The following is a 15,123-nucleotide window of genomic DNA, read 5'->3' as shown; positions in this document are numbered from 1 at the left end:
AAGACATTACCGGAGCACATATGTGATCATGTTTTGACTGATAAACTGACATAGACGGGTTTTATTTACTGTTACAGTTATCTGCTTGGAGCCTTATTTCTTTACTCTGATTTTAAACTTTTCAGATTTCTAAAAAATTTAAAAATTGATTTTAGATAAGGAGAATGAGGGAAATAGTGAGATCAAGTTTTAATTATAACACTTGCACAAAAACTCAAAAAGCAAAAAGATCGAAATAATGTAAGTGGATCAGAAATTGTGAAGAAGATGAAAATAAAAGAAAATATAAGTGATAGGTAGCAAATAATTTTAAAAGAAAAACGAGATTGCGCTCAAAGAGATTTGAGTGTAAAATCTCAAACAAAAGATTTCCATTCCTAAGATTTACTTGAAGAGTTCAATCAGATAAAACTTAACCAAAAGCTTGAAGAATTTTTTTAAACAAAAGATGTTCCCTTAAATGACATTTATTTAAGGCAAAAGATACAAAAAAAAAACTCTTTAAATTATTTAAAAAGAACATATATGTCTTTTAAGTTTTTTTTGAGACCACTTAAGCTCTTAATGTTTTCATTTTGTGCAAAAGGGTCCTCTAATTTTGTTGGAAAAAGTGTTTTAAGTCCTTTTAATTTACTTTTTGGACATTTAGCATGTCAGTTTTTGATAAATATTTTAAACATTAAAATTATTTTTGAATCTTTTTTCTATATAGTTATGAGAGACATGTTAGCAATTAACGAGTGTTTTTAACAATGTTAAACGAAAGGGGTTATATGTCTTATTTTGAAACAAAAAAATTTTAATTGTGTCCAAAATTAGTTTAAGGGCTTATCTATATTTTTTGAGAAAACTATAAGAATTTTTTGTACTTTTTGCCTTTATTTAATTATAATTAAATTTTATCTGGCGAATTGAAATTTATACATCTATTTGAAAGAAAACTTAATAAAACTCCAATTGGTTGTTCCAAGTTTTCTTATTTAATTTTAAATTCAATCAAAATGTTACTATTGTTTATCTCATGCAATGATGATTCTTAGTAAATTTTTTAATAGATTATCAAAATTATATATTTTATTACAATATGGGTATTAGATTGTTGATGGAAGAAATTACACTCTACAATTCGGTTTTAAAAAAACTTATCGTTGGCAATGCAAATTTTTTAAAATGCAAAATCCTTCTTTTTTTAGGGGTAATGTCATAAAAATTCACCAACTTTACACGTTTTCTCAATTTAATCACGCCTTTTAAAACTTGTCATAAATATACATCAACTTTCATTTTTTTGTTCAAATCCATACATGGTGCTGAGATGACATTCATTCATTGGTGTAATTTGCTGCGGAGGATGTCATTTTTAACCAATAAATGAATGTCATTTTATTGGTGTAATTCGAGAAAACGTGTAAAATTGCTGAGGTGATCTCTCATTGAATGGCCATGTCTCCATCCATCAATTCGGAACTTTTTTATTGTCAATGTCACTCTTTATAATTACATCCACACTCTTAATAGTGCATAAGAGTGCATGTGGAAGACTAATAAGATGTTAACACGAGGCATTAAATTATGAAATTGAGTGTAAGTGTAGAATTAAAAAAACACTAGATGTTAGCTGAAAGTAAACTGATTGTAAACCAAAAATAAACTAACTTAAAGTAAACTGTTTGTACACTAATTATAAATTTAAAGTAAACCTAGTTTACCTGATATAAAGTAATTAAAATTTATAATATAGAAATGAAACCTACCAAGTAAAATGTAATTGATAGTATATTAAAGATAATCTTAATATAAACTCTGTAAAAATTAAATGTAAACTAAATGTAAATTAAATATAAATTTAATGTAAACTAAACAACTTAGTTAGCCGATTATAAATTTAAAGTAGACTTATTTTATTTAAATTATTTATTTATAATTTATAATATAAAAAATATAAACCCCTTAATTAGTCACCGACAGTGGCGGCGGCCAGTGGATTGATGGCCGAACCGGAATGGTTATATATTGCACTAGTCAACATTTTATTGATACAAATAGAAACCAATGAGATGCTTCCACATATAAAAGATGTTATGTCCTTTTTTGAGTAAAAATTGTCTATTTTGGAGTATTCAAATATGAATTCAAATTTTTAAACTTTATGGGTTGCGCAAAATAATCTTTTGAGATACTAATGTAAATCAAACTCTTACATGGGTGTTTCCTGTGCTCAGCCCTTAAAGCATCTCCAATAAATTTTTATAGATGTTTTAATTAAAGGATATTTAAGTTTAAAGAATTTTTTATTATTCCAATAGGCTCTTTAATTTCTAACTCTTTATTTCACCTTTTCCAATAGATATTAATTAAATAACTTTTTATTTATATTTTTATATTAGATTAGGCAATATTATATATATATATATATATATATATATATATATATATATATATATATATATATTTAACGTAACTTAAAAATTAAATATAATTGATGAAATATGGAATAGAGACTGAAAATTGGCTCTCCAACTCTCTTCTTTAAATATACATAATATCTAGTTCATTGGACTTGCATTTTATTGATACATTCTTTATTTTAAAGAGTTTGACTCTTTTGGAGAGTTCATTGAGAATGCTCTTATTGATATGGCTATAACCTGGTGATTGATAGAGCATACTCTAATTCTGTTAGGCGGATCGGTATATTAGCATCGCTTTTCAACATGTAAAATAAAATAGTTAATTCGGTAATTAGGAAAGTAAAATTAAATATAATTATTTTATAATAAAAGAATTATTTTGCGAACCATAAAATTTAGGATTATTTTTTGCAATTGAAAGCTTTACTTTTTAATTTTATAGCGATTTAAACACACATTTTAAATAAAAGAAAAAGAATTTGATCTTTCAATTCTTTGTATTTTCGGCCTAAAAGAATTGTCCGAAATTGTTTCAGTCATGAAAATCATTCAAAAAGGGCGTCGTTTGGTGAGAAAAAATGGCATTGGACTATAGCATCTCCAATGGGATGCTACTTTTTATGCTAAATTTAGCATGAAAAAGTGGTAAAATGCTATAGATATCATAGCATTTCAAATTTTACTCCAATGCACAAAGCTAAAAAAAATGTTATAATTATTTATTAAGATAATTATCTCTTAATTTTATTAATTGCTAATTATTTAATAATTTTTTTAATTAAATATTTTAAACTATAATTTATGAAATATTTTTTTTAATTTAATAATGAGTTTTTCAAAATATATAATTAAAAGAATCGATGAATTATATAAAAATAAATTATTTAATTTTTTTATTATATTGATGTATGGTCTACTATTAAAAAATCAAATCGATGTTGTAAAATTAAATAGAAGCACAAAATTTAAAATGAAAAAAGTAAAAAAATAAAAAAAGTAGGTTAAAATAATAAATGCAAAAAATGACCGTGGTAAAATTGTAATTAATAGTGAATTGCTATTGGTTGTTGAATTTTAGCATATGCTATAGTCTGTGCTAAATTTAGTACGGGATATAGCATATGCTAAATTTAACACAAATTATAGCACTGCGTTGGAGATGCACTTTAAGATTAAATGTTAAATTATGGGATTAGCATTTTATTTTAGCATTGCATTGGAGATGCTTATAGCAAACTTAACAAGTATATGATATGCGGTATTACGTTTTAAAATATTATATTTAAATCACTATAAACGTAAATAGATTAAAAATTTAAAGGCAAATAACCCTAAAATTTAATATCCCAACAAAGCGCAAAATGGTCCAGCCAAAAATGATAATGAGAACGCAGCAACCCCACTTACACATGCAGCACATGCTTTTGTATCACAATCGTTTATATTTAGCCGAATTACAAAGGCTAAATCTTTCATAAAAAATTTACAAAAGTCCAAAACTTTTAATTTTATCCAATTTATTCCAAAACGCATAATTTTATTTTAATTATGTTTAATATATAATTTTATTTATGTGGCGCTTACGTGGCGCTGATATGGCAATGCCACACATCAGCGCTATATAAGCAAAATTGTGTAATTGGATATAATTGAAACAAAATCATGCATTTTAAGATAAATTTGATAAAATTGAAAAGTTTAAACTTTTGTAAAACTTTCATGAAAAGTTTGGCCTTTTTTTATTGTTTGACCTTTATATTATGTTTGCTCAATTAAAATTTTACTCTTTTTTTATTTTCATCGAAAATATTCTTTAATTTTTAAATTGTCATTTTTAGTATATATATGTTTTTTTTACTCCCCGTTATAAAATGATAGAAATTCTTTTCATTTGTAAAATTGATTTTTTTTTGAAAAGAGCTAATTAATTACAGATTTTTATTTATGTGCGACTTCTATCTTCTGCAGCACCTAAACCTTCTGTCCAGCGGTAGTGGGAGTACCAGTATGTTACGCAGCTAGGCCGAGGCGTTGATATTTCTTCCGCATATTTTTCATTTAAATGCATTTAGTTGACTACTTTTCCCCATTTTCTCATCAGAAATAGCAAAGGATTTTTTCCTTCACCGTTTCACTTTTTGAATATAATAATATAATTTAATTATAATTTAATATTTATAATTTATGGATGTATTAATTAATTATTTAATAAATAATTATATACTAATTTTATATATAATAATATTAAAATATATTGACCACTTATTTTCCATAATAAAAATATTAAAATTAATATAAAGATATTACATAAATTATTTTACGAGACAATAATATTACATGAATAATTTTGCAAAATGAGATCTTAATGCAACAATTTAAGATGCTAAGGAAGTACTGATACCATATGAACTAGTTGAAATAGCGGTGAATGCTCATATCCAATTTCAACAATTTCTTTTACCACATCAACATATTAAAGATAAAAATGCTCATCTTGAACTTTGTAATGCATTAATAGAGCATTAGCGGAGGCAACATAATCATTATGAGATTGACTTAAATTTTTGTTATTTTAGTTTTTATATATATTGTGATAATTTAAATAAATTAATGTAATGTTTATTTTAGTAAAAAATATTATTGTGTTAATTTAAATAAATAAATAAATATAATGTTTATTATAAGTAATTTTAATATAAATTAAATTTTAAATAATACAAAGTTTCATAATTAAAAAAATTAATAGCGTCTTTTTAAAATATAAGCAATACTATATATAAAACTTGGACGAATATTAATATACATAAGTTTGTAGATGTAATTGGTAAAAAGAGTATAAAATATTAAGAATTAAAAATAATTAAAATATTAAAAAGTAAGGAAATCTGTTTTTTTGTTGAAGAGATTGATGATCTTAATGGAATGAATTTGGTGAAAATAGACCAAATTAAAAAATAGTGAGCAAAATTTTATATTTAATATTGGAGATGTCCTAATATTATTTATTGTAAGAGTCCTTTTTTCTCTTAGTTCATCTTCTTTAACAACATCCTCAAGTATTCCTTATCCCCTCCCTAATTATGTGAATTGTGATGCGTTGTCTGTACCACAGAAGTTTCCTCGCAACTTCATTTGAGGCGTAGAACCTCATACCTATTTTGAAGCTGTAAAACACGCATGTTGGCGTGAGGCTAAACGTTAAAAGATGCAAACACTTAAAACAAACGGAACTTGGACTCTAAAAATGTTACCGTTTGATAAGAAAAGTTGGTTGCAATATCAGAATTTTAGAAAGAAGCATAAAAATAGTGAAAACTAATAAATTTTATAATTGATACTTTCTCTGTTCCATTTTTTTACTTTTTGATGTCTTACAGTAATATCATTAATTTACGCCTTTGAATATCTCCAAATCCATTGACCATTTTTGAGTTTTGAGATTCTTTTCTGACTATTTCTAGTCGAATCAAAATTATGGAAGAAACGCGTATTAACATCGCCGCTGTGTAACCAGAAAACTTTTGCCCTTTGCTTATAATAGTTATTTTCCTCGCCTAGAAAGTTGTGAAGCTCCTCCATCACAGATTATAGCGAGAAACACCAGCCTCTGCCTATTTTGTAAACGAGCTAATTCCATTCTCTTTTTACCAACAGACTGCAGCTTGTAGTTTAGCTTAACAGATCTACCCTAATTCTCCAACACATCACTACACAACTTTAGGTTATGGACAATATTCAAATTATGACCACTCCTCCAAACACCCTCAACAAACTCCTTACACTCCTTCTCTTCTCTCCTAATGAATTTAAATTTATTATAATATTGCATATTAAAGGTAGTAGTAATACACAATAAAATTGGCATGTGATCCGACGACGACGATTCCAAGTTCCAAACTACCAAATCAAGAAATGAATGCAACTAGTTAGACAAGCACAAAGCTCTATCCAGCTTGGTTTGCTTTCGCGTTAGGCTCTCTTTCTTAGAAGGCTGTTTGGTAATAAGACTACCAAGATTTTGGATTAAACCAATAGCAGGAGTTGACCCTAAGCTATGGGGGTTTCAAGGGCCAGGTGACTTTGGAAAAGAGGTTAGGAGTATCTCCTCTACCCAACCTCCATTACCTCTACCTCTCGACCACGTAGATTATGATACTTCTCAAACTTCAAACAACATCCATACAAATAGAAGTTACAAAACTGATGGTGAATTTTCCTACTTTTCTTCTTCAGTTCTCAATGGGTTTTAATTTGATTTTCATTGTGATTCATCAATGTTATAATTCCTTTTTATTGATTTCTATTCTTATTCACTTGTGTATGTATATTTTCCTCAAAATGAATGGAGTGGATTATTTGTCTGAAGTCTCACTGTGATTCACAAATATAAAACATAGATTTGTTGTTACTATGCATATTTAGTTGTTCTTATTTTTATTTTATTTAGATATGATATTACTGTTTAATACTTTCATTTCTTATTTTATGGAGAACTGACGTGGTGGAAGCTGTGAATATTTGATCTCTCTGAGTTTGTGACGTCTTTACTTTGATTATGTGAAACAAACCTAAACAATTTTTATGGTGGAAACTTAAGTCCCATTTTATTTTCAAATGGAACCAGATTCAATCGTAAGTATCAAATTATCTATTCGTTTATTTGGATACTTTCTATATTTTTGATTATTGTATTGAACATTTGAACTAGCATTCTTCTTGTTTCATTTTATAGATGCTAACAGTTGAGGAAATTGGGATTGAAGGCAATATTGCCCCAGTCCTGATGTTTTTGTTATTGTTAATACTGATGCTATTTAAGGCTCAACACAGCCTCAACCTCAACCTCAACCTGAGGTAGCTGGGAATAATGCAAATTTGGAAGCCAATGTCCAAAAGATCTCCTGTTTAGGACCATTTTGAGCGTATAAATGATGATATGGACAGAGTGGTTAGTGCTAAATGCTTATACTATGCTAAAGAGTATCAATGTCATAGTAAACTTAATGGGACCTCAACTCTTAGAGAACGTATGGTAGCTTGTCTAAAAAATCCTCATAGTAATCGCACTAGATAGACTTTGTTAGCACTGCATAATGTTTAAGTTGTTGATGATAAGGATAAAGTTAGTTTAGGGGCATGGAAGTTTAGTCAAGAAGCTATTAGGAAATATCTATCTTACATGATCATTGTAGATGAGTTTTCCTTTAGGTTTGTAGATGGAATATGGTTTAAGAAATCGATAAACATTGCATGTCCTAGGTTCAATTTTTTTTCTCGGGGGACTGTGACTAGAGATTGCTTTATTTTGTCTGCAAATGAAAAGTTAAAATCGAAATATATTTTAAAAGAACACGATTAGAAGGCTAGCATCACAATTAATACATGGACTAGCATTCAAAGAATAAATTACATATGTGTCACTTGTCATTGGATTGATTATTTATGGAAGCTAAATAAGCGTATCATATCTTTTATTCCTTTTAGTGGCCATAGAGGTGAGTACATTGCTAAGTCTTTAGAGAAATGTATTCATGATTGGGGTGCTAAAAATGGGTTCTGTATCATTATGGACAATGCCAGTAGCAATAATGTAGTAGTAAATGTTTTTAGGAAGAAATTGATAGCTCGGGGAACTGGGGTTGCTAAAGGGAAGTATTTTCACATGCGGTGTATTGTTCATATTCTTAATTTAGTAATAAGTGATGGTCTTAAAAATGTTAATGTGTCCGTTAAGAAAGTTAGAGTGTGTGTTAGGTATATTAGAAACAATCCTGCTAGGTTAAAAAAAATTTAATAAAGCTGCTGATTTTGTTGAAATTGAATCTAAAAAATGCTTATGTTTAGATGTACCAACAAGTTAGAATTCTGCCTACCTGATGCTTACCGCTGCTTGTTTCTTAGAAAAGGCTTTTGAAAAATATGATAAGGATGGGTCTTTATTTAGGAAAGATTTAAATGATAATATACCCGATTGTCTTGACTGGGAGGTAATTATAAAATTTGTTGATTGTCTTTCTCACTTCTACACTGTCACTTTGAGTATTTCTAGTTCTTTATATGTTACATCTGACATACACTTTCAAGAGATACGTGATCTTATTTTGGTGTTGTGTGATATGATAGATAATGATGATGTAGAGGTTAAGACTTTGGATAAGAGAATGAAACTGAAGTTTGATAAATCCCGGGGTTATCCTGACAAAACGAATAAGCTGATTTTTTTTGCCTATATGTTTGATCGTAGTGTCAAATTAGAACGCATGGAGTACTCTTTGACAATAATGTTTGGAAAACTGCAATGTGTTCTTTTATATGATAATGTTGTTGATGAGTTAACCTTTATGTTAAATAAGAACAAATATCTTTATGAATCTGTTAATGAGAACAATGTTTGTGAGTTAGGCTCTCAACCTAATTTAACTCAACTTGAAGGAGGCATTAGCTCACCTTTTTCTCCTGTCCCTTTTTCTGTTGATGGTACTGGTAGTAGAACTAGAAAACCTTCATCGGTAATGAAAGTAAGATTCAAGCAACATAGGAGGGAAATGGAAACCTCAAGTTGTCGAAGGACTAAACTAGAAATCTATCTGGATGAAGCCTTGTTGGATGATGAGGATCAAATTAATGTGTTAATGTGGTGGATGTATGTTTCTTTTCTCTTTCCATTTATTGTTCCCATTTCCACTGTAGCATCTGAGTCTGTCTTCAGCACTTGTGGCAGGGTACTTGATTGCTTCGGGAATTCTTTAACTCCTAAATTGGTGAAAGCACTTATTTGTACACAAAATTGGTTGAGAGCATCCATTGCTGCTCTTGTGGTTGAAGAATGCATTGATGAGTTGAAAATATTTAAGCAACGTTATGTATTTCAATCTCTTAACTCCGTTTTTATCATTCTTACATGTTATGCTTTTTGTCTTTTTCCGAACTTCTTATTTTCCTTTTGTGGATTCATTAAAGTTGCCAAATGTTGGTCATCCTGCTTAGAACTAGCAAGCAAGTGCTGCTTTTTTGCTTCTGAAAACACAAGTGATATGAACATTGTGTTACAGTTATGGTTTTGGACCTTCTAGTGGAAGCCAGTTGCCAAACTGAAATGTTCTTATCCTTGTCCATGTCCCTTCTGATGCAAATCTGATCTAATAATGTTCCTTTTGAAACATCTGAATTGAGCAAATTGTTGTGGTAGAAGCAAAACTAATATAAACTTTATTTCTAAATGTTTTTCAACCTACCTACTTTGGCTTTAAAGTTTTAAACTATTTCAGTTCTATGTTTTTGAGATTGTTTAGAATTGGTTTAATGCTTTTAAACTACTTCCATGTTATTGAGGCTGTTTAGGACTGGTTAAATGTTTTTAAACTACTTCTATGTTTTTAAGACTGTTTTATGCCTTTTTTTAAAGCACTATTAAACTACTGCAATGCTTTTAAAATTGCCTATCATTTTAAACTACTTCAATGCTCTTAAAACCATTTTCAAATTACTTTTTTTGTACTATGACGAAACTTCCACCACTAACAGATATTGTAATGCCTTCATTGATATGAAATGATGTAGTATCATATTTTAGAGCCATCATATCATATGTGATATGATCGCATTACAAATGAAAAAAAAAAACTCATATTCTGAGTCCCTAACTTTTAATATTTCAAAGTTTTTCTTCTTTACAATGATTTGTTTTCAGTTTTATATTCTTGTTTCTGATTTCACATCAACTTAAAGCTGCCAGCTTCTCTTCCTTTTGCTTCATACTCCAGTTCTTCTTTGCTTTGCTTTTACTGCAATGAAATGTTGGATTAGATCAATTGTAATTTGATTATATTTTTGCTTATCAGTTTAGAACATTGGTAGTAAGATCTTTTTTGATTGGGATGTAATTTTACATATATTACTTGCAAAATTTGTGAAGAAAGGAATACACCGAAAAATTTGTATTTAGAGAATGTGATGGTATTTCTTCTATGTATTTTATTAATTTTTTTATTTACAAAAGTCCATATTGAGGCCCATGGTCCAAATCGAAGTACCGAACCGAAATCGACCGAAAAAATTCATTGAAAATTATTTCGGTTTTAAGTTAAAAATGTGCAATATGATTTTTAATATCCATGTCATTCGGCACCGTCGGTTTTTCATTATTCAAAACCAAATCGAACCAAACTGACCGATGCATATTTCTATTAGCCGAGTATTTATTTCAAACAGTGGTTGTGCCATGACATATTTACAACAAATCAACGAACATTTGCGATTCAATTTTTTTTTAATCATTAAGAATTTCACACCACGCAACAATTGCATTGAATAATTTTCTTACTAGTGCAACATTTTATTTTATTTCCCTAAAAGGTAAATATATAAAAAATTCTTCACATACTCACCGTAAGCAAATCGTTCTTACTCTCAATTCCAATCTCGCACTCTCTTTTTCCTTTTTTGTTCCTCTCACTCTCTGTTCAATTCTGTTTGTTTCCCTAGAAAATCGAAAAAATAGAACTGTTTGCAGAGGAAAAAAGCTATACTTCGAATCTTATTATTGCTTTTCGCTCACTTATTTATTATTTCTGATTGAAATTTGAGGAAATTATTGAGACTGTGCCTGTATTTGGGGATTTTTTTTTAAGATTTAGGTTAAAAAAGTTTTGGAGTGTTATTTATTTTATTAATTTTCTGATTAAAGGAAATGAGCAAAGAAAGGCCGCCTGAGCCTCTTGATTTCTTCATTTGGACTGTTGAGGTAATCAATCAGACTCTTTATGCATCTTTAATTTTATTTTATTATTTTTGTGATTAGTACTTTTCAATTGGATTATTTTAGATCTTAGTTAATTTTGTATAATGATTATGAGTTGTACATATACTTAATTTTTTAATTAATTATTAATTTTGGAGGTAGTCTGATGGTGATATTTGTGAGTGATTTTCCTTAAACAAATGTTTTGACTTTTCTTTTTGTTGCAATCTTTAGGTTAATTGTGCTGTTTTCCCCTTTAATTTTATGTTCTTATACTAGTTTATCTTCTATTAAGCAAACCCAGTTAGTTTAAGTTAAGAACTAGACAACTAGTTCATTCAGTTTGACTGTATTTGTAAGTAGCTTATGGGTTTTGTCATCACTAGCATATGCATCTCAACAAACAATGGATCACTACTAGCTTAACATTTATTCAGCTGTTTGCTTAATACTCGCTCAGTTAACGGAGCGGTGAGATGCTTACTTCTAGAGTTTCAGCTTGCATTAGCTTTCTGAGTTGTTTTGGCGTGTTGGGTAATTCACCCTTGACCATGAACTACGAGAAGAATAGTTTCTGTTGAGCCACTCGTACTCCTTGATGTGGAATTATTATTTGCCATTTTGTTTTCTTTGAGTTCAAGCATGGAGCTGTTGGCAATTATGTCTGGTTTATGGGTTGGTAGGTTTTGACTGCTCAATTTTTGGGAAATTTTCTGTTAAATTTTGACTTACGTCGCACTTGATGCTTTAGTTTTAGTGTTATATAAGTATATTGCAGTTAAGTTTGCTGCAAAATTATACGAATGACATTGTCGATGCTGAAAACAATACCATTACTACCAGCTTTATGCTTTATTTGTTCTGTTTCACACTTGATTCATGTTGCTACTAAATTGCCTGCTATGATAGTAGTGGGATCGTACTGGGATGTCATGTATTTGTAGCTTCTAGGAGATTCTCTGTCTGGATATTTTGATGCTGACTTACATTAATTGATGTAAATGTAATTGCTGGTATTGATTTATACAAATTAGTTGGAGATCAACATATAGTTGTATTAACATGAAGTGAATACGATAAGTAATTTTTAAGTCATGAACCTAGGAAATATTTTTGGATCTTAGTGAACATGACGGGTTTTCAAGAAAGTATCTTACAAATTTGTAGCGAGTTCTCGGAACACATCGAACCTTTGAATTTTCTGCCATTCTCAAGGAGATATTAATATAAGAACTCGTAAGTATAATTTGCCATTTTATTGCCAATTAAGTCCATTCAAAGTGAGCATTTTCTCAAGCACAATGTAAGATAGCAGTGCTATTGTTAATTAGCCTTTCTTTTAGAGTATGATTGATGATTAGATAGACCAAGAATGAAAAACTGTGCTTCGCAGGTTAGTTGAATTAACCTGTTATTGATGACAATTGAGAACTTGCAAATTATGTCATTTTATGAACTTAATAGATTTATCATGGACTTTTTGTACTATTTTGGGACTGACATGTTTCCTTGGTGTGCCTTTCCCCCCAAATTTGGTAGGATGTTGGCTTATGGTTGGAAGAGATAAATCTGGGAAGTTACCGCCAGATTTTCAAAGAAAATGGTGTCAATGGAGAGTATTTGGAGGGTATGTCTATGTTCACAACTGAACAAATTTTACGGTTTATAAGGCGGTGCCACATGAAATGGGGAGACTTCATCACACTGTGTAAAGAGCTTAGACGAATAAAAGGTTCTCTCTTCTATTTATCTATTGAACGCACATTGGCATGCAAGAGAAACTTCCTTTGTCTTGTTGATAAAACACCATTGCGTTTAATTTGTCTATAAAGTAGGTCTGAACCTTTTGCTAAAAGGGATTTTTCTTCTAATTGCTAAATATGATTTATTCACCATGCTATTATTGTCTTTAACCTGCTAAATAATTCCTGTTTTATGTGCAATAGCTACTGAATGAATTATGTCCTATCACCATTTTTCTCCTGCGACCTTAGGATCGGAAAATTGTACCTTTTCCAACTCAGTTTTTTATATATGGATCCTGCGAATATACATTTGTGCCATCAATAGAGATCGGTTGCTTATTGTTGGGAGTACACATCGAAAATCTCCAAGCCCAATGGAAAAATTATTGGGACTTTTTGATATTTCTATGTGTAGTATTGTTTTGTGATGTCATAGAAGAGCGTGCTACTCTTATATGTGAATTAAGATAGGTAGAATTTCCATCTTTGAGTTTTGATTGTATCTCTTGACAACATTTTTCTTTTTTCTTGCCTGGTCAACCAAGAGAGGTTTATCTTTTAAAATGAAAACGGTATTGCTCATCTAGCGTCGTGTCAAATTGTGGACTCAACATTGAATATAGCTTTGAAAACATGCTTGTTTTTTTTAAATGGATAACACTTCTCTTATCATGGTCTTTTTGATTGTCCTTTACATTGTGTTGATCTTATCGATAACTTTTCAGTGGCATGCTTAAAAGGCGAGCAAAAGGTTCGCCGACCATGGTGGGCACCATCATGTCTCTCAATAGTTTTTGTGAAGGTAGCAAAACGCAACAGACAATCACGAGTTGTTTCCTTGAAGTTGGAACCATGAAGCAAAAAAGTATGTGTATGTATTTGTAGTTTTATTTTTGCTTAGGAAACAGAATGGTAGAGAACTTTTTCGCCTTGGAAAGTGTGGCCTTAAGTTCTTCAATGGAGAACTTCTATCGTATACGAGCTTTTTAATATATATGATTCTAATGATTTGTAGTCGGATTATTGTTTTGATCTTTGAAGCAAAGTATAATGTCATCCGAGGAAATTGTTGTAATATCAGCCAGTTGTGAAGAAAATTTACTGCATCTATTTTTCGTCGAATGAATGTAGACTTGTATCATGTCTTACGTATATCAAATGAAATTGTCGATGATACTGTCGGCAGAGAACTGAAGAAACCACGACAAATATTCCGAGGGGTATGTCTTTACAACCCGGGATGGTTATTGCATTTGCTGATAAAGATATAGAATCCTAATATTTTATGTACATAGATGTTCTGAAACTGTTTTTTGTCCATTTCTTTTCAGACTTGTTCAATTTGATTTTTAAAAATACTTCTGGTAAGTGCTAATCAAATCAAATTATTGGTTATTCTGTTGGATAACTTGGAGTAGAGCAAAATGGAATAAGTGTTATAGAATTATTAAAATAGGAATTGACAGGAACTCTGCTTCCACTTTAAGTTGCTGATGCATTATACCAACTACCATCTCATTTGAAGGAAAAAAAAAGGAACAAGAAGTATCTTATCAAGCAATAAAATGGATTTCTTTTTTGCCAACAATGAAATAGATGCTAATGTGAATCATGCCATTAGCAAACATTTGCTTATAATCAAACAAATAAATGTTGTTCATAATCAATCAAATAAATGATATTACGGCATGATTATTAAAACCAACACATAAAGTTGTACGATCAGGATTGTATAGTAATTTATTAGCACTTATTTTTTTTTGTTGCCCATACGATTTTTAGGGCTTCGCCCGACTAATCCGGATCCGACCTGCGTTGCACACCTGGCATGGTGTGTGAGTCTGCCAGCAGGGATTTTCTGCATTCACAAGACTCGAATCCGAGAGTTTGCTTAAGTGATACCAAGCCGTTTAACACTTGTACCAACTCCGTTGGTAGCACTTGTTGTTATTAGTTAGACATAATTACTCAAAAATTAGTGCATCTTACCATAAACGAACAAAATGATTTTTTTTTTTAAATTTAAATAATTGGCTACAATTGAAATGTACTTATCAAAATTAGGTCAATTGATGTTTTTGAAAGTTACCATAAAAATGAAAAAAGACAAAATGGTTGAGTTTATTTTTTTTTAAGTGACTAAGCCTATTATTTATAATTATCATAAGACTTCTACATTTGTCTAATTGTCTTTAACGCTTCCTTTGATATTTTCTTTTTGATGAAT

The 15,123-nt window shown here is 29.8% G+C and overlaps 1 protein-coding gene across 1 annotated transcript; it reads left to right on the top strand.

Moving 5' to 3' along the window:
* Positions 1-10,787: 10,787 nt before the first annotated feature.
* Positions 10,788-14,018, top strand: LOC126656621 (uncharacterized). The gene is made up of 3 exons (XM_050351230.2): positions 10,788-11,154; positions 12,691-12,883; positions 13,622-14,018. Exons 1-3 carry the CDS (start codon positions 11,101-11,103, stop codon positions 13,750-13,752), a joined length of 378 nt encoding a protein of 125 aa, XP_050207187.1. The 5' UTR covers positions 10,788-11,100; the 3' UTR covers positions 13,753-14,018.
* Positions 14,019-15,123: the final 1,105 nt, after the last annotated feature.

This window comes from Mercurialis annua, linkage group LG7 (genome assembly GCF_937616625.2).
Source record: "Mercurialis annua linkage group LG7, ddMerAnnu1.2, whole genome shotgun sequence".
Taxonomy (NCBI): domain Eukaryota; kingdom Viridiplantae; phylum Streptophyta; class Magnoliopsida; order Malpighiales; family Euphorbiaceae; genus Mercurialis; species Mercurialis annua.
The sequence above is the reverse complement of the archived record's forward strand: the minus strand, read 5'-3'. Positions and strand labels throughout refer to the sequence as shown.